This window comes from Porites lutea, chromosome 1 (genome assembly GCF_958299795.1).
Source record: "Porites lutea chromosome 1, jaPorLute2.1, whole genome shotgun sequence".
Lineage (NCBI taxonomy): Eukaryota > Metazoa > Cnidaria > Anthozoa > Scleractinia > Poritidae > Porites > Porites lutea.
Window position 1 is genome coordinate 46,059,863 of NC_133201.1, and position 24,859 is coordinate 46,084,721.

The window sequence follows — 24,859 nt, forward strand, 5'->3', positions numbered from 1 at the left end:
CGTGCGGCTATTGGCTTCATTCGACAAGAATGATAATGAATAATTTGGCAAGCAAACACAATCAGGTCTTGGGTCAGGTCACCAAATAGGGGCTTTTCTATAGTATATCTGTTCGGAGAAGCAAAAATTGCTATAATTTTCTATAGCTTGAGGAAGGCTAAACATTTCAGTTTTTCGCATTTCAGAATGCCATTTTTCGCAGAAAAAGGAAACCTAAAATTTCGAATTGTAAATTCGACAATACTCAAGTTCCCCTAGGATGACCGAACAGATACAAATTTTATAGTGCCGCTTAGAATGCAGATCTAAAAGTACTCTGGATAGCCTAAAAAGTGTTTTCAATGCATTTAGGACGAAACTGTTGTTGGGTGCCTCTGACTAAGTGAAACAGTCGCCTTTCATGAACGTAACAAATCGTCTGACGCTCTTCATACTACAAATAATGTCCTTTTTGCACCCAATTAGAACATGTTTTTCTGTCACGTGTCTAACCTTAGATAAACATGCTTCAAACAAAATATGTAAACTAATCTATTTTCAAAATCTTGCCATCTCTCTTCCAAGTCATGCCATCGGCCGGAGAAGCGAAACCGTGAACTGAAAAATGGCGGTCGCAGGTCATCTTCTCTGGATTTGCTCCATATTTACCTTACTTTGTGCGTCAAAAGGTAAGAAAAATATGGTTCAAATATCTGTGTAGAAGATTTGGAGTGGATTTATTTGTTTCCCTCTCTGAATATTAATGTTTTGTTGTAAGAATCAAAACAATTAAAAATTCTAATGGGCAAATGCGACGGCTATTCGAGTTCTTTTTTACCATAGACTCTGACGTTAGCGTAGACTGCAAATGAATCCACCCCTTGTATAATACTAACGTTACTTACTCAGAGTCTAACTAGGTACCTGGACTATGCTATTACGTAACTACTGGAGGTAACAGTTCTCTTTTTGTAACAATGCAAACTGTTATATGATAGTGTAGTAAACAAATTAAATACGTGAGCGTGCATTGAAACACGCAGCTTGCAGTACGAGGATGGAGAAGACGAGACACATGTAATTCCTGAGGGAGGGGCAGTAAATCTCTCGCTACCTCCAGTGGCTCGTTAGGAAAATTGGGGACTTTTTCAGTCTCCGTAAACCACCAGTCTGAGCCCATCTTGTATTTGCTCTTAATTATGAATTGATTTTCATCTCTAGCTGGAAAGTTTTGATTTTCGATTGTTCATGTAGCCGTCCCTCGAAAGATGATTACCACTGTCGTATAATTTTTACTGTGCGTGTGCACGTAAATTTTACACGCGTTGTCGTAAACTAAAATACAGGCAATGTATAGAAGGTCGCGCGTAAACGTAAAAAAATTGAACCTCGCTCTCCTGGCCCAACTACGCGACCGAAAGTGAAAATCCATCCTAACATTTTCTTCCGACCAAATGCTGCAGCTGAAAGCAGCCCGCGAGTCGCAATGTTTCTCACTCACTTTAGGAAGCATGTAAAACGGCAAAAGCATAACAGTTCTTTCTCTAAACTTGCTCGAGGAAAATACATTTATCCGAGGCTTGAATTTCCGTAAAGGTCAATATGAGGCACTTCAGGAATAATGATGAAACACAATGTATGCTATATTTTAACGTCATACTCTGAAACCCTTCACGGGTCGATAATTAAAATAGATCTCTTTGCGACAAAACCGTGTTCTACGCCTTTTTCGATGCCAAACTGCCAACCCTTTCAAAGCGTTGTTAACTCCATAAACAATGCCAAGAAATGACAGAGCACGTTCATCCATCCATAACCCCCCCTCCCCCCGGGGGGGGGTTCACTTATGGGAATGTGCCGCTGGAGTGGGGTCGCACATTTTCGGATTTTTGGGGTAAGAAAGTTCCTCATCTTTACGGTTGGCAAACTTACCAGAATATTTCTTCTGTAGGTGAAAAGTAAAGTGTTCTTCATTCAATTTATTTAAAAAATGGGTTAATTCATTTTAGGATGACCTATAAGGTAGATACATAAATAGAAAGTGACTAGGTTGGGATCGCGAAAATTACATATTTACCCGAAAGTGACTAAGATGGGGTCTATAATTGGCCACAGAATAGACTACAATGGGGTAGGGGCTCTGAGAGGCCAGCGGCACATACCCAGCAAAAATTAACCCACGTAACCCCTCCAGACCATATAACCCATTTCAGCATAGAAAGATTTCTCGTTTGAGAGAAAAAAAAACTGACTCTTGAAAGGAATTAAATCCAAGGTTACATAAATAGAGTTTTGAACACAAATAGACTTATTTAGAGATCCGCTTCATTTAAACCCGATTTTCAGTTACGGATATCCAAAAGTTTTAAGTACAGTATCATAGTGAAATGATATCATTTAAATATCACTTACTTTGTGCTTTTTGTCACCTATCACGATGACGTGACGATATAAACTCTATATTCTATTTGGAGAGCCATCATTCGACTAACGACAGCCAATCCGAAGGCAATGTTTACATGTGGTCTTATCAGACTTTGTTCCGTATTACTGCCAACTCTTCCCTTCATTTCAATGCGGCTTAAGTTGCTCTGGGGGTGGAGGAAGGGGAGGTGTTAAACCGATAGCAAAAACAACAAGCACAATGATAGGAGAAGTAAGTAAATTTCTCCTTTTCTTGCGTTCTCGCTTGTCCTTGCCGAGTGTAAGCGGGACGCAGCATAAACACAGGGCGATTTATTAAGCCTAGCTCCAGCCTAGCCTATCTCGTGTAAGAGCGCCAATTCCCCATCTTGACACAAGACGGAGAAAACAAAATGAAACTTCGTTAACATCGTTTTCTCAGTCAATGTTTCGAAAAGAAGAATTTTTTCAATACGCCGTAGGTCCAAATACTCTCACTTTCAAAGCGAGGCTGTGCAAAACCTTTTTGTGAAAATGAGTTTTATTTGATGAGAATAAAACATATTATCTCCATATCAATAGCTTCGCACTTAGCCTCGCTTTGAAATAGAGGCTAGAGGCAACTCGAAAATGGCCAGCTTGCGTCACGTGATCTCAAGGATGAGAAAATGGCACGTTTTGGCTTTTGTACGCCTTCATCCTTGATTTAGGGGGGGATGGGGGTTTGCTGTTCCATTTTATTCTGTCCAAGATTGTAGTTTTAAGGCAAGTTGTCCGGCTTGAAAGAAACATACCTCTCGTAATCCGCGGCAGTTTAATTGATACTTGATAGGGACGCGTACAGTTCTTCACGTAAGTGAGTAACATTACTATATTTCAATCTAGCTGCTCAAAGAGAAGAACAGGGGTATTTTGTTATAATTTGTTATTTTTTTCCGCAACAGTCTCAGAATCCCGGAGGCTAGGGGGAGGGGTGCGAGGAAGGTACGCTTTTTATCAACTGATTTATCCTTGTTTTATTAACGCGTTCCTGATCCATAATAAGTGTACTTCCACCGTCGGATGTATACACTACAAACAACCCACAGATAACGACGGTCGATATCACATTGTCAAGTGAATCTAGTAAATTTTCCATATTTTTTGCTGTTTATGCGCTGGCCAGAGGAACTGATACTCTAAAAGACAGCGGGTGTGTCCGGGTCTGAGTGTAGCCATATCGATAAACGAAATCTCTTTCGTAGTACTTTTCAGTTAATGCGGGGAAATACTCAAAAGATTTTTTGACAAATAAAATTATTATCTATAACATGAAATTTGGATTTTTTTTTAATTTGCTTTACAACTCTTTTGGAAGTTATAAGGTAAAAGAACTCAAAGCACGTGATCAGAGAACAACTTATCAGTGTCCGTGTCCATCTTTCCAGGTGTCAATGGTGACATCTTTCGTAATCAAGACAACAATGCATGGTACACAGCTGGCGTAAAGCTTGTTGAGGACAACCTTAAGTTAAAACCAAACACCAACACCGCCAAGAGCGCCATTTTGTTCCTCGGTGATGGAATGGGTTTCACTACCATCACCGCGACACGAATCCTCGACCAACAACAGAAGGGAAACACGGGAGAGGAGAATGTTCATATTTTTTTATTATTATAACCTTTTTTTGACCTCGAGTTTTTAATCTGTTTTGGAAAACTATAGCGGAATAAACGTTCCCTGTTCTTATTGTTTGCTGCATTTTTTACCTTATGGTATTGAACAGATTTCAGTCCCTTGCTATTCATGGACAAACATGATAAAATCAAGCAATGCAAATCAATTTTTTAGTTCTCTTTTAAAACCACGTCCTGAAATGGGTGAGCATGTACTAGTTTTCTCCCTTGGGCAGTCCATTGCGGGCGGCATTCCCTTCCACTTTGTACGCGCGAGATAATAATCTCGTTCCCAGAGGCCGCGATTCCTTTGTACAGCAACGGGACTATTACTCGTCCGTTACCCCATCCGCTGTACAAAAGTGACGGCCGCTCAGGGGTCGAGATTGGCGAGATAAACGAAACACTATGGCCGCGCGCAGCTTTTTCGTGCAAGTTCGCGTTTGTCTGATTCCATACACTGTAAAAATCATTATTTTTAAATTATAGAGTCGGATAAAAGTGAATGTTATATCTAAACATGCCAATGCAACTGTACATATAACTACTAAACAACAATAACAGTAGCAATGATTTCTACGCTCAATGCGTAAATTTTAAAAGAATTACGATCATGATGAGGATACTGGAAGCTGAATGGATTTCTAATTAAGTCTGCTAAGTACTAGTACAACTACTAAAACAAAATAACTAGAATACTTCCACAGTTACCCACACTTTTTCTTCTTGGCTACATTTGGTCGTTTGGATCGTGTTTTTCTAGCATTATTACAAGAGCGAAAGTGAAAACTGAAACCTCTTGATGTTGAAAAGTAAGTCTAGAAAGTTATGTTCTAAGTTCCCAAACGTTTTACTGAACGGGAAAACGTAAAAACAACGTTTCAATTGGACGCGTGTAATTTTTTTTTGTCTCCTCTACAAGCGACTGTAAGCAAAGGTCGGTAGATGCCCGAATGTGTACACGTGACATTCTGGGTAGACAAGACAACGCAGTGGCGGATCCAGACCTTCATATAAGGGGGGGGAGGGGCGGTCTCCAAAAAAAACTTTTTTCGGCTCTTCGGGCCTCAGTTTGCTCTAACAATAAGGGGGGAGGGAAGCGGGCCCCCGGACCCTTCCCCTGGATCCGCCACTGCGTGAGTAACCCTTGGATAGTTCCAAACTCCGGTTAAGTCTGTATACGAAACTAGAGCGCCGAAATCCTTGTTCTAAGCCCCCAACTGTGTACGTGGATTTGAGTACGCGCAATGATTGGACTGTTAAAATAACCATTGTCTATTGCCAATGGAAATTCGAAACGCATTTTCGATAATTCGTTGAGTCCGTTGGGGGCCGATATTTATTTTATGGCCTTTTGAAAGTTAAAACCGTCAAAAGAGAGGGTAAAAAACGAGAAACGAGTATTGCTTTTTTATAGCAATATCTCGGCTGGCCATACCAGCCTTCTTCATGTTACAAAGAAGAGAGTACTACAGAATGTTATAAAAAGGGGGGAAACTGGTAGGAGCCCCCTTAACTTGTCCTCAAATGGTGCCACAAGGGGCTGAGTGAAACTTAAGCTTGCGGAGCTCTTTTTCCAATTTACACTTTAGAAATGCCTTTTTAATGATTCTTAAAAGAGATTTGACCCCTGAAAATGTCCGCCTAAGGTTTCAGAAGTTTTCTGTACGTTTTCGTATTTAAAAAAGGTTCCTTTTTTTGTGTTTATCTTTGTCTTCGAGTCTTGTGTCTTGTGCCTTGTCTAGTGCCTTGTAATATTGATTCTCTGATGTATTAGTATTTTTTTTCAACGCCATTTAATTTTTGGATGGCTTCTTAACAATATGCTAGAAATCTGCCAAAATCCGTTAGGTGGAACATGAAAAATTTTGCCAATAAAGATTTTCAAGTTTTTACTACAGGAAACCGAATTTCAGAAAAATCACAAATTTAGACAAAAGATCTGGTAATTGCGTTTTTTTTTCTTACTCCTACAATATCACAAATGTATTTTGGGTAGTTTTGTTTTAAAAAACGCCGACTAAATGTGTGAGAAACACCTGGGTCATTGTGTTGTCCTGACGGCTTTTCACAGGTCACCCCGCCACGCGTATGACGTCACATTCTGCTTTCCAAGCTTGAGTTTTTTTCTATGACGGTATTTGTATAGGTAATAGCATGATTTGTAGTGAGGTTTGGCATAAATACCACGAGTGATATTTCGAAATTGTTATACGTGATTTCACGAGCCGTTAGGCGAGTGAAATTTGAGACAATATTGAAATATCACTAGAGATATTTATGCCAAATATCAGGTACAAATCATGCTATTATTTGTTTATACTACTACCTGCAAAAGGTTTATAATTTTCACATGTGGGTATTTCAAATTAAGCTGAAATGCCACTGTTCTAAGCCAATCAAATTGCAGAAATTACTCATGTAGTAGCATAAGAAGGGAAATTATTAGACAGTCTCCATTAACATAGTTAAAAATATGAATAATTAATTTTTGTGCTCAATAGGAGAAATGCAGTAAGTATTTTAGCAGCTAGGTGGCTCGATACAGTTTTTCAGGGTCAATATCTGCCAAGTTTGAGTATAAACTACGTCGCCATAAACAAAGATTTTGAAATATTGCCACCACAGTTGTATTAGATAAAGATGAAAATTTGTTATGATCATTGTTTCAATGACATAGGAGTTGACATAGCAACGAAATGACGCCATTTAAGAATTTGTTCATGTTTAGCGTGCGTATATCGAGTTATGGATGCACGCGAGAAGTTTGGAGAGCACGAAAGATGCGTAAGAGTTGCAAGAGGCGATAGCCGAGTGCAACTCTAGCTTCTTGAGTGCTCTCCAAACTTCCCAAGTGCATCCATAACTGGATATACGCACAGCTAAAAGCATAAGCAAATTCTTTTATAACATAGCTGACAAAAATGCTTGCTTTTTGATTAACTGCAAAATTCTCGTAACGCGCGACACAATAACAAACGGTTCTATTGGCTGATTACGAACACACCACAATCGTCTAGTTTGAATGAAATATTCTTTCTGTAAAAGTGAGAAAGAAAATTTGCTTCTTTATTCGTTAACGATCAATGGAAACTAAGCAGAAACAAAGGTAAAAGAGTCTTAAAGTTCATCTAAAGTTAAAATACTAACATGTTCGTAAAAAGTCGTGGAGTATGGTTTGGATTTGCTGAAAAGATGTTTACGTTTTGCTCGGCGAAATCCAGAAAACATGTTTTTAGCGAAGACGACTGTCATCCTTCTTTAAACTTATATTCATTTACGAACATTGGCTGGTCATTACGGCTTCTTGAGAAGACCTGGCAGCAGTTGTTTTTGTGAGTAATAAATTTATGTCTTCTTGTGTAATTTGTGTTGTTATTGCGAGATAAATTTTTCTGCTTAAGTCGGATTGTCCGGAGATAACAAAGTGCATAACAAATTTAAAAACAAAAACGGAGATTTTGCTTTAAATGTTGTTGATGACCAGTTGGTGTCTGTTCTGTTCCCAGTGAATGTCTTTCAGCCAAAATTGCTGCAGCTGGTCTTCGACAAATTTGCGAAACGCGCAACTTGCGAGTTTTTTTTAATTCGGCTTTATTTTTGCTGCTTGTTGGATCAGGACCTAAAAGGTCAATGCCGATAGAAAAATTGGGCAGTTCTTCGCTGGTTTCTTCCACATTTTAAAGAGCAGGAAAAGTGCACTGCAGCTTAAAAGACGACACCTTTGCAGCCAGGTAAAAAAAAAAATGCTCACGTCATCTTATTTACGCACGGGCGTGCGTAAATAAAGATTTTGTTCATAGCGGCTCAATAGGACTTATATACTGCAAGCACGCGCGCTATGTTATAATACCTATTTTACTTGCAGCAGTACTTCTCCGTGCTGGGAGCTGTTCTTCCAAAATCGTTCAAGGGAGCTTTTTCCTGCAATATCGCCTCGTTGTTGGTAAAGCTTAAGCGAAATCTGTAACAGCGTTATTGAGATGAAGTTTTTATGGTTAGAATATAAAAAGATGGATAATCTTGTTGTTTGGCCGTTATCTGTAGAAAACGAAGCGTTTTTGACAAGCAATTCCACCTCGTAGTATTTTCAATCTTTTTAAAAACGAGTGTGAAAGATCTTGTAGATAGCTCCAGCCGATTGCTAGAAGGAGGATTTGATTAGTATGTATCGAGGCACTCTTGTTAGCCACTTTGTAAACATATTGGTCTACTTTAACAAATTAATTCAACTGCTCGATAGATTTTTTAAATATTGAGATTTCGACGATTAAACGTCTTTTTAGGAGACCTTTGAGTCTTAAGATTATTGATATATTGTAAGGCAGTAAAATTAAGGGCTACAATTCGATAATTTTTTATCGGAAATTTTTTCTTTCCAAGGTTTCGTTTTCACGTGAACAGGAGTAACTATCAATGCATTTAAAATATGCAAAAATGCGAGCTATTGTTGTGCACAAAAACATGAAACTTGGAGACAATACCCTGAATAATCAAATCAAACTGTTCACCATCGGCCAGCTACTAAATTTGCATCCGTACAAACTGTTTGGCTCATCCTCGGTGTTAGAACCTGTTAACTCACGAGTGACGTAAAACAGTGAATACAAATAAGCCACTGAGAAGTCAACACAATAGAGCCAAGGAAAATAATAGCTACAAAAGAAAGAAAAACTTCACAGGTTTTTACACCGAGGTAAACCCAACTGTTAAACCCATTCCCGTGACCTTTGATCGAGTTTTGTGAAGTACTTATATTCATCAAACTTCGTCACAACAGGTGTGATCAAAAACTGGGATTCTTTTTTTTTTTCTTGCGACCTGCGCAACCTCCTTTCGGATTATGATTTCGTACCTTGACAATGACTTAACATATTTTCTGCTAAGGACTCCGACTTTTTTATTTTGATGTTTTCTAGGTTTTAATGCTCGGTGCGCTTTTCGTTACACCTGGCCGACTCTGTTGCAGGGAAAATCCAGAAAACCAAGCGTAGTGTGATTGAATTGTTTTGAGTATGTTGCTAAATGGGCCACCTCGACGTTGAAACCAGTAAATCGGTTGCAATTAAAGAATTCCTAGGTTGACTTGACTGTATAGTTGTGCATTGGTTTGGAGGACCGCCAGTTGCTCGAGGTGGGGGAAAGGTACTCGGCAAATTTTTATCGGGAGAGGCTTACCTTACCCTTTTTTTCACGAAAGAGGTACCCTTTTCGTACACCTTCTATTGACAAATGGTACCCCTTTCACATACCTTGTTTTGAACTTTGCATCCCTTTTAACTGCTGTAAATACACTGTCGTTTAAATAGGAATCAATCACAAAATAGAACATTTTCTCGACTTTATAAAGCCATAAAATTCATCTGTTAGCCCATTGGGCCCTTTCACAGACCCAAATGACAGATTTGCCCACCCTTTCGTATACTTCAACGAGCAAAATCTCTACCCTTTCATATACCTGAAGCCTAATAAATGTACCCCTTTCGGGCAGAGCCTCCCCGTATAGGCCATTATAGGGGGAACCCCCCCCCCCTCCCCCGGGCAGTTGTTGTGTGTTTTCAGTGTTCGCTGATTAAGACTTGACTAAGAGTATTTTAAGCTCACCCATAGTTTAAGTTCACTGACCCATAGAAGTGTTCCATTGATTTATTCAGTCTATTTGTGTGCAAACTGAAAACAACGCAAAAGATTGTGCATTGTCATGGACCCCCTTCCATCGTAAACTGTTATTTTTTTCAGTTGATTTTTGCCGACTTCCTTGTTCAGTCTCCTCTTCTATGCATGATTAACATGAACAATAGATCAGACTCATCACACGTTTTAGTTTCAATCTAACATTGCGTCCATTTTTAATTTATATGTTTCCCTTGGGGTGTAAAGAGAATATTTATCGGCTGCAGTTTCCGAGGCCAATACGAGAGGGTTCTATTGAAATTGTGTACAGTATGTTGAGCAACATATTCCGGGTAAGATGCCGGGCATAGTCAAACGTTTCTTAAGTTGTGTTAGATCCGTAGACTTGTCAATAAAGCTAAGAAGTGCTCCCTGACATGATTAATAATGCGAAACAAAGTTTGATAATGCTTAAGACATTTGAAGTGTTACTAACCACTTGGTTGACGGTACTTAAAAATGAGTTCTTACTTTTGTTGTGACTCAACGGTGCGAATACTATTGTTTTCTTCAACTATTATCTACATCAAATAAAAAAAGAACGAATTACAAAAATGATTCACGAAAGTTTACTTTTACTTTTGTAGAACTTACCATGACTTATTCATAGTTAATAACACTGATATGATGTAATTATCTTCAGTTTGAAACGGCGTGCGGTTGATGAGCTCCGGTACTAATGATTGGAGCAATACTCACGCGAACCTTTATGGCAATAACTCATTATACAAAAAAATTAACATGTGAACAATACGCTTCAATGCGTAATCTGTGCAAATAGGCTAAGCGTTTTTATCAACTGAAAAAAGCACGTAACTAGATATATAAAGGCAACGAATCAGCAAGTTGACAGCAGTGTGACAGTTTTGGCCAGAGATTCGTTATGGCAAGTTCTGTGAAAGCAAGTTTTATAATCTTGTTTCTAACAATATTTTTAAAAGGAAATGGTGTGGTTTTACCAGGATTAGCAGGTAAGAATATACTGTTTACGAGGTCGACTTAAGTAATCGCTCTGCATGGCTCAGTCACTCGATACACTGTTCTGGGCTGTATAGCCAGGTTTAAAGGACTTAAAATACGAAAGTATTTACATTAAAAGTTAAAGTAAAAGACTTTCATAGCCTTCAATATGTGGTCAGAAAGTCTTATTTTATGTAAAGTGAAACCACAACCCCTAAGAAGCGAGATGTTCGGTTAGGCCCAACCGTAGTTTTTACACTGTATCCGATTCCTTAAAATAATAATATGCAATGAGCAAGGAGCTTCTTCTTTGAGTGATTCATTCAGTTTCTTTGAATTATTACTCCAGATTGGACAAGGTTCTTGCTCCTTCTTGAAAAGAGCTCACGAGTTGCGAAAACTGATAGAACAGAACGCGCTCTCGCGGTCTAATACAGGGCTGATAAAGGTTGAGTGATGAAACGAGCGCCTCGCTCTTCATTCCCGGAAATGTATGAGTAGGACTGGCACGAGTGCTCTTTTCGCGCCTCCAGGCTGTTTTTGAGGGCCGGCGAAATTTTTCTTTTTGCCAACAGGAAATTCTATTTTCTTCTCTTAATTTGGTTCTACAGTGTTAAATAGATAAATCGTTTCATAACAATTAATTAATAAACAGTTTCATATGTTTATATCTGTATCCCTATAAGTCAAACTTGTTGGTCGTATAATGCAAAAATTTGAGTTTAATTTGAAAGTGTTGAATGCCTCCTCCGTCCGCTAAATATGACCTAATCGTCTTTTGCCGTTTCGTTTGCAAACGCTTAACACTTCTTAACCACAATTTTTATATATGTTAAAGACGGGTAAATTTTATATCACATACCAAAAAATTAGCTAGACATATTTGGATATAGTGACGTTGTACTACTTCAAACTTTGCTTCTCTGGTGCAACGCGCAATGGCGATTCGCGCAATGCGCCGCAAATCCGGCAAACTGTAGTGTAAACAACTGGTAGAGTTTTCCTCTGTTTAAACACGACAAGATAAACAGTCTAAACGAGGGGCTACTCATTCTCAAGACTTTCCACGTGCATTCATATTTACTCCATTTATGAACAGCTAAATACTGTCCAAAAAACAAAGTTTGACAAAGAAATTTGAGCTGCGATTAATTGCGAAATTCTCTTAACGCGCGACACAGAAAAGCAGACGCTATTATTGGTTGGTTACAAACACACCACATTCTTCTAGTTTTGTTTGTGTGGTTTGATAGAGAAGTGTGCAATATACTTTTCACTGTTTTTTTCAACTTTTGACGTGGACAAGTTATGGAAAAACCGTCAACACCACCAAAAATAGCGCCGTAAGATTAGTACGATAGCCTAGTTTGAAAGGGATTTGTTGAAAACTAACAAAGAAGTAGCTTCTCAAAGTCGCGAAATTTTACAGTCGTGTGTATGGTGGAGGGTTGAACTTGCCCCTCACCATACAAACGTCCAACACAGATCTAGAAATACAGACGCTATTATTGGTTGGTTACAAACACGCCACATTTTTCTAGTTTTGTTTGTGTAGTTTGATAGAGAAGTGTGCAATGGACCTTTTCATGGTTTTTTCAACTTTTTACATGGACAAGTTATGGAAAAACCGTCGACACCACTGAAAAGAGCGCCTTAAGATTAGTAAAACCGCCAAGTTTGAAAGTGATTTGTTGAAAACTAACGAAGATATAGCCCCTCAAAGTCGCGAAAGTTTACAGACGTTTGTATGTTAGAGGGTTGAACTTGCCCCTCACCATCATACAAACGTCGAACAAGGAAAAGCAGACGCTATTATTGGTTGGTTACAAACACGCCACATTATTCTATTCACTGTTTTTTTCAACTTTTTACATGGACAAGTTACGGAAAAACCGTCGACACCACTGAAAAAAGCGCCTTAATAGTAAAATTTCCAAGTTTGAAAATGATTTGTTGAAAACTAACGAAGATATAGCCCCTCAAAGACGCGAGATTTTACAGACGTTTGTATGGGTAGAGGGCACAAACCTGCCCCCCCCCCCCCCGCTCCCTCATACAAACGTCGTAAATTTTCGCCGACTTTGCGAAGTTATATCTTCGATCGCTTGAGACGTATCACTTTCAAATTTGGCATTGCTACTAATATTAAGGCGCTCTTTCCAGTGATGTCGACGGATTTTCCTTAACTGGTCCATGTCAAAAGTTGAAAAAACCGTGAAAAGGGTCTATTTGTTATTCGTTGACAATCGATGGAGACATTAAGGCCAAAATGAGTTAAGTTATACAAATGTTCGTAAGAAGTCCAGGAGGATGATTTGGATTCAGTTAGTTACAGTTCACATTTTGCTACCGAAATCCGTTGTTGGTAGGAGAAGATGGCTGTCATCTTATGATAAATATATTTTGCGAACTTTGGAAGTCTTGATGTATTTTTTTTTTTTTATTACAAGGAAGCTTATGTCACGCTTTTGCTCATGCGCAATTTGTCAATTAATCAGTAAACTAATGTGCACAATTTTTCGCTTTTTCTGTAAATTGTTTTCAGAAGGATAAACAAACTTCAATGTCCGCTCTTCAGCCACAATTTTTACAACTCGGACTATGCTATTAATAAAATTGAGACAAATTTTTACCGCTTTTGCTGTTAGTTTGAGTGGCCAGAAGATTAAGTTCTTAATAATAATTATTCCGGTTTTTTTTTCACGAGAGCGTTTTAACGAGTAGCGACTCCAGTGCTCTTCGTAGTAAAATAAACTAAGATTATGTCTATGTCGACTATTAGTCTAAGCTCGTCCTTATTTTCTTCGGTTATTGAAGAGTTGGAAAACTGATGAAGACCTGCAGTACGCGGTCGATCAATGTGACAAAGATCATAACTCATTTTCGTGAGATTCCCTTGTTTCCCTTCTCTCTGATGTGTGGCCCATGATTTGATTTCAGCACACTGCATCACACCTTTTTGCTCGGACGCGCTCGTTTCATCGCGCAATCCTTTAGATTCTTCCGATCCCGATAACCATGAAGAATGTACAGAGCTGTGTTATCTCATTTAGGAGAGAAAAAACAACGGAATGAGGCCCGCAAAACAAATTTGATGAGCCATAAGGCATCGATGATCACCTAAAATCGCACATTATTTTATTTCTGAAACCGAAATTGATAAATCATATCCAAACGACCAACTCAAGTTACCTGGGTACCACACGTATCAGACATGGAACATAGTGTAACATACCTTAAAAAGTTATTTCCCGTTTTTCCAACTCTACATCGCGATTATTCCAACTAGTCTACCAAAATGCCGAATGCAAACGAACTCTTCTGGATTTAAGTTCGATAATTCAGAAGGAGAAAGAACATATTTCATCTTCTCTTGTTTACGTTCTCGCCCCATGACAACGTGAAACTACACATTTCCATGTCCTATTCTTGCAGTAACTGCGAAGAAATGTACTTAAAAGCGTGATCACACGCAAAGTTATTTTTTGGCCATTCAACCTATTGCTTTGACCTTGACGAACGAATGCAAACAAGAAGTTGTTATTGAACTTTGTTGCTGTTCTTGAACTAAGGTGTCTTTATTGAACTACAAAAAAGAAAAATGATATTCCCCGCAGCTGCATGATATTTATCGTTAAAACAATACTAAATCTTCTTTGTTTGGTCATGACATTTGCTTCAATGGCCGGCTAGATACCTTCTCAACATTCTCGGCATTCAAGATACATAATTCCGTTAGCCTGTGGGTTAAAATAACGAGAACACCAAATAGCATCGGGCGTCCATCTTGGTGCTTCGCGCGAAAACAGAGCAGCAACTCTCCAACCGGATGTGATGTCATAAAGCGGTGGATCATAGGTACACGAAACAAGTACCGGGAGCTATTGGAGTCGTGCCCCCCCCCCTGCGTCTTCCTCAACACTGTGTTCGGGTCTGTTATCATTTGAAAACGGAATGCCGCATAGGCAGTCGCACCAATTTAGTGTGCCTGGCCAATTCAATCACGCCATTTTTGTTGTTGTCCAATACTCATAGATAGACTCCATTGGTGTTAGTGGGATAAGAGGGGTGTCCTTTGATACCAATGGTACGATTGGTACCAATAGAAAATGATGTCATTCCAGTGGTTCTATTGGTGAATATGCATCTCATTAAGGGGGCTTAGATTATTTTCTCATGTGCCCTGGCTGGTTACAGGGCAATTCCTATGGTCCATTGGTACCAATGGTTTGATTGGTACCAATAGAAAAGGATGTCATTCCAATGGTTCTATTGGTGAATCAGTGTATCGCATTAAGGGGACTTAGATTATTTTCCATGTAGCCTGGCTGGGTAAGTAAAAGCGAACTTGCTTTCAAAGATGGCTTATAGAACGAAGAATTCTTTTGACATGTTTGTATTTCGACTTCGCTGTATTAAACTGTTAGAAATTACTATTAGCCCTGGTTCAACCTCGCTCTTTAACTATTAGGGTGTTTCTACTTTGTGAGAGCGAAATTGTTTTGCGTGGTTGGTTTACTGCGATAATCATTCTTCACTTTCATCTACAACCGCAGTTCAAAAATGAGTTATTTCATATATACTTCACATCAGAACGAGGAATATTCATAATTACACATGGGAAAATAATCTAAGTGCCCTTAATGAGATGCATAGTAACCAATAGAACCATTGGAATTACATCATTTTCTTTTGGTACCAATCGTACCATTGGTACCAATGGACCATAGGAATTGCCCTCTAGCAAGCCAGGCGAAAATAATCTAAGTCCCCTTGATGAGATGCATATTCACCAATAGAACCACTGGAATGACATCCTTTTCTATTGGCACTAATCGTACCATTGGTACCAATGGACCATCGGTTTGACGAATCGTATCTGCTTGTGTATATTGGACATTTGTGTTTTTGTTCCAAAACAAGATGGAGAAACATAAGTAAGCTTTGATGACTTTTTTTTATCTCTTAAGTTTCAAAAAGATGAATTCTGTGGATTCATCGCTTACATCACGTGATTGGGCCGCGCTGAGGAAAAGATGCGGTAGCAGTTAGTGTCCAGGTTAACGACAATCAATTCACATTGCTAGTTTCATTTAGTGAGAATATTTTTTTTGCCGTACATTTTAGGTGCAATAGAACTGGGGAATTTTCTCTTTTTTTGAGCTCAAGGCTGCGGAACACTTTTAATTAATGTCTCTTCCACAAAAGCCATATTCAGTACTGACTGCACTAGTGAGTTTTATGTGTTTTGAGCGAAAACGTTAAATATGTAAGAAAGTCTGAATTCTGGGACAGTGTGGGCCGTTTCTGGGGTGGATCTAGGGAGAGTTCGGGGAGGTCGATCGAGCCGCCTAAGTTAAAACAGCTTAAGTCAACAACTTGTAAAAATATAACGAAAATACAGTCAATCTTAAATGCAATAAATTCATAACCAGGCTAAGCCTCAGAATGGGGGAAATCGCATTTCCGAGGACTTACAATTTCAAAATTTTCTGGGGGAGGATGCCACCAGACCCCCCTGAAGGGGGTAGGGTACCTTTTCATTGAACCCCCTCTGATAAAAACCTGGATGCGCCCCAGCATTTTCTTTTCTATTGACTTCGGTTGGCTAATTAGCCTGTTTAACGGGCTCCCCATCATCTGAACTCCGCGCTCTGTTATCTGAACGCCTGGAACAGGCTATTGGCTAACTACTTCTTCAAATCTGGCGCTCGGAGCGCGCTAAATCCCGGATATGTCATTTCATTCTGGGCGATGCACGATACCGAGGGTCACGTGAATCAGGGAATCTTTTTTCATGGCAGTACTTTTTCATTAAGAAGTACGACTCAAGTTATTTGACAAGTAAAATTATTTAATTATCCCTTCTATGGTTTCATCTTTCAAGGTGTCAATGGTGACATCTTTCGTAATCAAGACAACAATGCATGGTACACAGCTGGCGTGAAGCTTGTCGAGGACAACCTTAAATTAAAAGCAAACAACAACACCGCCAAGAGCGCTATTTTGTTCCTTGGTGATGGAATGGGTATCACTACCATCACCGCGACACGATTCCTGGACGGACAACAGAAGGGACAAACGGGAGAGGAGAATGTTCTCAGCTGGGAAGTGTTTCCGTGGTCAGCTCTCGCTAAAACGTACTCAGTTAATGAACAAGGAACAGATTCCGCGAGCACCGCGACGGCATTCCTGACCGGAATAAAAACCGATAGCGGTAAGTTTAAACCTTAACCGGGCACTCATTTGTTACATTGGCGCCCAAATAAATGGTCTTTCAGACGCTTTTTTTTTTTTGCTCGCTTGGTATTGCGGAACTTAAAAATATTTGCGTATTTTGCATCTCATCATTTTATGACCGCACAGTCCAAAACGCCTGGGAACAAAGTCCACTCAGCAACGCGAATCTTGCGCCGAGTGCGAGATAATGCAATGTATAGCTACGTCGATATATTGGTATTTGTAAGTGAAAAGCTCCCTTATATTATAATACATGTATTAAGGAATCAAAATCGCTGCCAGAGGTCTTATTCCTTGCAAAGGCCGAAGGCCTTCGTGTAGCGAGTTTATAATAGCACGTAACTCCCACGAGCATAGCTAAGAGAAGTGAGATCTTGCTTTGGCCGTGTATGACGTTCATTTTGTCCTTACCGCTGCTCTTCTTCCTATTTTTCCTTATATTTTCTCAGGCGTCATCGGTGTAAGTTCAAGTGTTACACGATTTCAGTGCTCTTCGGTGACTGAACAGAGCAAAGCCGCCTCCATTCTCACGCTTGCTGAGAAGGCTGGAATGTCAACGGGAATCGTGACCACCGCGCGAATTACACACGCGACTCCCGCGTGTGCGTATGCTCACTCAGCAAACCGCAACTGGGAAAGTGACGGTGATATAAACAAGACTGTAACGGATGATGGGTCCAAGTGCAAGGACATAGGTTTGCTTAATAAAGTTGTATTTTACTGTAATCACGTTTGTTTTCACTCGTTAAATAACAACCATATAATTATGCATGTATATGAGTTATGCTATTCCACTGCTGTTTGCTCTAAGAAGTTTTTGTAGACCTCTAGAAATCAAGTAAAGAATTAGCGCAAAAAAGTGCGCGCATGAGTTTTTACTTCATTGTTTAGCCACAGGGAGCCCACACAATCTGTGTGTGACCGATTGTTTATTTTTTATAGTAAATGTACTGGATTTACCGTTTGCTTCACCTATAGCGATATATCGAGAATTATTTATATAAATCAATGTTAAATAAACGTTGAATTACCTTGCCTTCGGTACATTGTCGTCCTTTTGCCAGGACCAGGACTTACAATAGGAAGTTTAAGAATTCAAACCCGAATCGTCGGCCCAGTGTAGTACGTTTGGTTATTGAAAGTGAAGCTAACAACAAATCAGTTAGGGCACACACAAAAAAATGATTTTTCTGGTGCAATCTCAAAAAAACTGATAGTCTGTATTATCCCGGAGTGCGTTCACTGTTTGAGATTTAACGTTGGTATGCCAATTGATAATGCATTTATATCTTATGATGTAGTATTTATTATTCTGTATCTACTCGCAGCATTTCACTTGCAGTTTTTAACCTCTCGTATATATTACTATTTTTATATTTTTATTTACAGCCTTGCAACTTCTGGAGTTTCCCTACGGAAATGGCATGGAGGTTGTATTTGGTGGAGGCCGCAGGGAACTCATGCATAAGAATCAGACAGATCCTGAATACTCGGATAAAAAAGGAGAGAGACTGGACGGCAGAGACCTCATTTCAGAGTGGGTCAATAAATTCCAGAACTCCAAATACGTCTGGAACAAAACCGAGTTTGATAGAATTGATGTGGACAAAGTTGATCATGTGATTGGTATGAGAGTCCTTTTATATATACCTGGAGTTTTGAAAACCGGGTTAACAAAAAAAATCAACTCATTCTACTACTTGGCAATTTAAAACGATAAAAATCATTCAAAGGTCGATTGAAATCTTTTATTATTTATTCAAAATATTTCCCCGATTCTGATTGGCTAAAAGCACACGAATAATTCACCATAACCAGCTAATGATGACCAACTTTGGAAGAATTTTGCGTTTAATGAACAGATGACGTCAAAAGTGCAGGTTTCTTGCAGGTTAATGCACCGTTAACCGAGATGACCTGGGGACAAGGTTGAGTTGTTTTGGATGTGAAAACAAAAATGGCGGACATTTCATGCGTTTCAAGAGTAAGAACTAGGCGAAATAATAGCTAAAAACATGACAAGAACAGCAAGAAGACAACTCGAAGGGCGACATCTGCTATTTGGAGAATATTAGGAATTATTTTGAATAAATAATAAAACAATTATTGAATTCGGCTTTCGTATCATATGAAGAATTATGGAGATCTCGGAGGGTGTTATCCGCCTCGGCCGGATAACGCCCGCCTCGATCTCCATAATTTTTCATAAGATACTCAGCCTCATTCATGAATTGTCAATTATCTGACGCCGGGCAGTAAGTTAGTGGTGCCTAGAAACATTTCAACGAGACCAAATTTAAATTGACGCAAATTTTAGAACATTTGTACAGTAATCTAACTCCGTGAGGTTTCAAACCGGTATTATTTCAGTCTTGAAATTTTTAAGTTGAGTGAACTGCATCCAAAAAGTGTCTGGTTAAGGCTCATATAACAACTTAAATAGTCAGCAAATTACTACTTTTTTCGCGGTCCGAAAACGACAAGATTTCGCAGGGAGTAGACGTCAAACTGATCGAAACATAGTACACAAATTATCACCTTCTTTTCTGCAAAAACCTGAGTCGAGATTTGGCCTTCCAAGGCACAATAAGCTAAGCTAAACACCGACGAAACGTTTTTGTGGCTGGCACAGAATATTTTGGTGCAACAGCTCATCCACACGCGACCACATAACTGAGTTCTGCGTGTCAACACCATGTGGAAATCACACAATCACCAATCGTCACAATTGGATGACGTCAGCTGCAGACACCTAAGAGATCTATAGAAATATTCGCCACTCGTGTTTCTGCCTCGCTGTGCGATCAACGCTCGAGGCGCGCGCTGGCGCGTGACAAATTTATAAACCTCGAATGGCGGGGCGCTTCGCTCTGAATAAAAAAGGATAAAATAAGGAAACGAAGGAACTGAGCTAAAACTTTCATGGGCCCGTGGGTGGAAGGATTAGCACAGTCGTTGAAGCGACGCTCAGCATAATCGCCTTTTGATAAAAAATGTCTTCTGTGCTTTTCATATGTGATACATAATCATTAATGGCAACAGGACTGAGTGGAGTGGACAAGTGATTAACAAATTAAATTAGACCACCGCGTAGCGTGAGTCTGATTCGTTTAATCATAAGTATGATTAGTATAGGTAATAGCATGAATTGTAGTGATATTTGCCATAAATACTACGAGTAATATTTCAAAATTGTTTCATGAGCCGTTAGACGAGTGAAATTTGAGACAATTTTGAAATATCACGAATGGTATTTATGCAAATATCACGTACAAATCATGCTATTATTTATTTATAATACTAACCACAAAAGTTTTGTAATTTTCACATGTAGGTATTTCAAATTGAGCTGCAATACCATGTCTAAGCCAATCAAATTGGAGATATTTCTCATGTGGTAGTATAAAAGGCTGAAATCAGGGCAGATGATAGCCAATCAGATTTGAGAATTTTGTTATAGTTGTGATTACATGAATTAAATTTGCAAAACAATGAGAGGATTCCCTGAATCAAAATCAGGTCGTGTGCGCACTACGATTGCAATGCATTGTGGATGCAGAATTTTCAAGATGGCGGCGAAGGTCAAGAAGTTCGCAGGAATTCTGCTTGATCAAAATAAGGTCACTTTTAAGTAAAGGAAAAATTCTAGGTGAATATAACGAAGTCTTTTTGTGAGGGCTTCTACTTACTACCTTGTTTCATTGTTTTCAAGGCCTATTTGAACCCTCTCACATGAAATACGAAGTTGAGCGAGCTTCTGACAAGGCCGGTGAACCGTCCATTGCAGAAATGACTGAGAAAGCCATTAAAATACTGCAGAAGAACCCCAAGGGTTTCTTCCTGTTAGTTGAAGGTTAGTTGACAAGTCAAGAGATATCAATATTAGTGAGCCTTATTTTTGTTCCATGCCTTAATTTTACAGAATCTTTTTTCAGGGGGAAAAAGTATTTTACATTGCTGTACAGGATTTTTAGCATCGCTTGTAGCCTAAATGATCTATATTCCACTACAACATCTATTTCTCAAGAACGCTCGGATGTTTCTTGTGTTTTGTTTTAAGGGGGCCGCATTGATCACGGACATCACGATGGCAAGGCTGTTAAAGCTCTTAATGACGCGGTTGCTATGAATAAAGCGGTTGCTAGGACCTTGGAAATAGTAAACAAAGGTAAACAATTCTCATTATAATAAGTGTTCTTGATTAAATATAATGCATCTGAACTTTGGTTTCTGTATGAGTAATAATGGAATACAGTGCTTTAGAATTCAACTAGAGTTGGAACAAGATCGATGAAGTCTGGAACAGGGCAAATTCACTATTTCGGTGAAATTTTCCACTGCTCCAATTTAGCGGTGACGTTTCATTCCTTTAGACTGAAGCAGACAATCACGAACGGCCTCTTACACCTCTGATTTGCTTTCCATACTTCGAATCCTTAAGCCCCTTACTCAAACTTTCCCGTGCAGACTAAGAGACTGGTCACATGGAGGGAGGAAGATCTTAAAGCTGTATGAGAAGGAATAGCTTTTCGTCGGGTTTACATGCAGAAATTTCGGTACGTGTTGTTGCCAAGAAGAGAAGTTATTGAAGGCAATAATAAAAACATGCAATCTTGGCCCTTCTGCTCTCTTTACTTGGGTGAACAACAACTTTTCAGCAGCAGCTGGCAGTCCTTTACAGCTTGTAACTCCAAACGAAAATGTCGGCCTAGTATATTGCCGTAATTTACCCACTGAACGACCCGCCGCCATCGCTGTCTAATTTGTCCTTAGTATTAGGATCTTCCTGGCAAAGGATTTTATGATGCTGGTATCTTCCTCGTGCTGGGATCTTGATCTAGCGCTAGGGACAAGTACAACCCTTTGTATGTAAACTGAACATCGCGCATACTTAGATAAAGCGAGAACGTTTTGTATTACGGGCTATTCCAAGAGTTATTAAACAATCCTCGCATGGTTGTTTATAATGCCGTCTATCCCTTTGGTGCCGGAATTTAGGAGGTTTTTACTCTTTTAGGGCATGGTGTCATTTAACTCCAGTTCCATCAATCTCAGAATTTGTTCACTACTGTTAAAATGCACATTTGCTAATCATATTGGCTATTACCTGGATTTTCAGACGAAACACTGATAATAGTAACAGCCGACCACTCTCACGTCTTTACCATCGGAGGATATCCCAAACGTGGGAACCCTGTGTTTGGTATAATAAAAGAGGTAGACAATAAGTTAGCTGTGGATACAGAGAACAGAACATACACCACCCTTGGGTACGCAGACGGACCAGGTGGACTGAGCGGATCTCGTCAAGACCTGCGCAACGTTAACACCTCTGACAAGGACTTTCTTCAGCAGGCTACAGTTCTTACCGAATACGAGAGTCATGGATCAGAAGATGTTGGTGAGAAGTGACCCAATCTTAGAGCTAAGCTTAGAGCAGTGTCTTTATCAACACATTAGCGGCAGCATCGCTTATTCTAGTCGCGTACTAAAACTCGCTATTTTATGGATATTGATGATTTTTTCGAAGCAGTCAAGAGAGCATAATGAGTAGTGTCTTTATCAACACATTAGCGGCAGCATCACTCATTCTAGTCTCGTGGTAAGACTCGTTATTGTAGGGAATCTGAGGGGTTTGGGTGAGATATGTGCTTTTCACTTCAGTTATTTCCAGCGTCTGCAATTTTAAGGAAGTCTAATTCCCGAGTGGTCCGCACTCATCTTAAGGGCTAGACTGGGCGTTTCCCTCACTGTCCGATTATTCTCTGCTCCAATTAAGACTTAAGGCTGTAACAGATCATGTTATTGTCTTGTTTTAATTCTACTTCTACAAGGTTATTTTTTGCCTGCCAAGATAAATCGGGAGAGGACCTCTCATAGAGTGTCTTCACAGGCCAGCTCGGCGTCCAAAAAAGTAGGGGGCTTGGCGTCTTGGTCGGTACAGCTGGATAGCCCAGGAAATGCTCTAACAGTGGGTGGGTGGATCAGGCCTTGGGGTCAAAACTAGTGGGTTAGGGAGGGGCTGTTTTCACACAACCCCTTCAGTAATCAGCAGTGTTCAGTGGAGGCTTTGACTGGCGAGTACCGTGGTCTTAATTTGCCCTAGCCAGCTGAATCAGGCCTCTGCCGAGAATGATTATCATGATAATTACAGAGCTCAGTGGGAGGTGCAGACAGTCACCCATTGTCCTGGGTGAGGAGAGTCAAAGTCTTGGTACCAAGGACACACTTAGCATAGGACCTTTAGACACTTAGTGAAGCCATGTTTTCATAAATCCAGTCAGATATATGTTGTGAGATTGGGTCGCAAGAGGGTGATTACCATCATTTTGTTTTTTTCTCCTTTTTCGCAGGGGTATTCGCGGACGGTCCTGGGGCTTACCTATTCCATGGTGTAGTGGAACAGCAGTACGTATTTCACGTGATGGATTACGCCTTGTGTCTCAGTGAGAGCAAGCAGAAATCATGTGAAAAGCACGTGAACAGAGGAGGGAAGCCTACGAGCAAAAGTGGAGCGTTGTCTTTGTCTGTCCACTCGCTCTATTCTTTACTCCTGATTGCGATCTCTTATGCTGTTTTTGTAGCGCTCGAAGCATAAATTGTCAACATATTGGCATCCCTTTTACAGCAAAATGTCGAGGAATCGACAGATCTGAATGATCTTAAAATTCATTTCTTTCGTTTTTTTTTTCGTTTTTGTGTGCTTTAATTTTGATACAGGAAGTTAGTGTTCAGTTAGAGCCCAAGTTTCAAACCTGGTTTGCAACAAAATAATTAAAATGAATAGCATTTTCAACATGAATTTTCATTTGTTTACTTTCTGTTAACTTACAATTTAGAATTGCTTTTTTCCTTTTTGTTCATTTTGCATGACAAAAATTATCGGACACCAACATACAAATAATTTAATTTATCGTTGTCATAATTTAAGAAATATTCTTACTGTATAATTACCTATAACGCGAGTTCGGGACCGGCCTGCCTCAAATTAGTCGCATGATGCCCTACGGCCCAGCTCTCTTTGGTCATTTCAACAGAGTCCACTGTCTCGTCCATCTCACCACCCCTGCTATAGACAGCTGACGTCACATTCCCACAGTTATCGCCATCAGTCAAATACAGTTATATTTTATTTTGGGTTTAATTTGGCTACCTCAATCAGGGACAATACAGTCAGGGCTGTTTAGGTCAAAATGGTGTTCAAATGGCTCCAAAAAATAGAGGCTGAATATGACTTTGGTCTGCGGGTCTTAATTGGTACCTTTGTGCTGAAAACAGATCTTTTGTAAATTACACTTTATAAAAGCCTTCTACACCTGCATCAATTCATCATTTTTTCAACGTGAGAATTCCTTCTGACGGGAGCATATTGCTCGAAGCAGCCACATGTGCTGTACTCTTGAGTCAACCCTTTCCCGTTTTGATTAATTCTTGGAACACGTTTCAACACAAAATGGTGGCTCCTACCTCTGCCCACTTTCCGCTTTGTTTTTTTCAAACTTGCGTGCTGTCTTTGAGAAGTTCTTCAACTGTGCTGATATACGGATTCAACTTGAATCTGAAAATTCATTTTCAAGTTCTTAGCTTTAGCCTAAAGAGGTCATTCTCAGTAAGTTGAAGTCGATTAGGTTTTGTAAGGATGACAACAGGCTGTTAGACCTCGGAAAATTTTGATCCGTTCTCGAAACCTCAAGGGCGTTTGAGATGAGTCTTGAAGACACATCTGTTAAGATCTGTCAAGAAAGAAATCTCTCTAGGTTCTGTATTTCAGTGCCTAGATGCTACAGGATTCCAAAAACAAAAACAAACCTACATTCAACAAATTTCTAAAGTCTCAAGGCATCACAACACCAGCAGCAACCGAGCACTCATGGTATTGTGGGATTTCTTATATGATTTCCAGTAAATAAGAGCATTACGAAATGTCCGATGTAAAACGAGAATGAAA

At 39.5% G+C, this 24,859-nt stretch overlaps 1 protein-coding gene across 2 annotated transcripts; it reads left to right on the forward strand.

Moving 5' to 3' along the window:
* Positions 1–526: 526 nt before the first annotated feature.
* LOC140952752 (alkaline phosphatase-like) lies at positions 527–23,713 on the forward strand. Of its 2 annotated transcripts, XM_073402196.1 has the most exons (8): positions 527–668; positions 16,559–16,888; positions 17,361–17,606; positions 18,301–18,537; positions 20,624–20,764; positions 20,972–21,079; positions 22,031–22,312; positions 23,265–23,713. In XM_073402196.1, exons 1-8 carry the CDS (start codon positions 605–607, stop codon positions 23,507–23,509), a joined length of 1,653 nt encoding a protein of 550 aa, XP_073258297.1. In that variant the 5' UTR covers positions 527–604; the 3' UTR covers positions 23,510–23,713. The 2 variants fall into 2 exon arrangements, 1 of the variants encoding a protein (XP_073258297.1); XR_012167392.1 differs by lacking the exons at positions 16,559–16,888; positions 17,361–17,606; positions 18,301–18,537; ... (2 more) ...; positions 22,031–22,312; positions 23,265–23,713 and adding an exon at positions 3,810–4,016 and having other exon boundaries at positions 531–668.
* Positions 23,714–24,859: the final 1,146 nt, after the last annotated feature.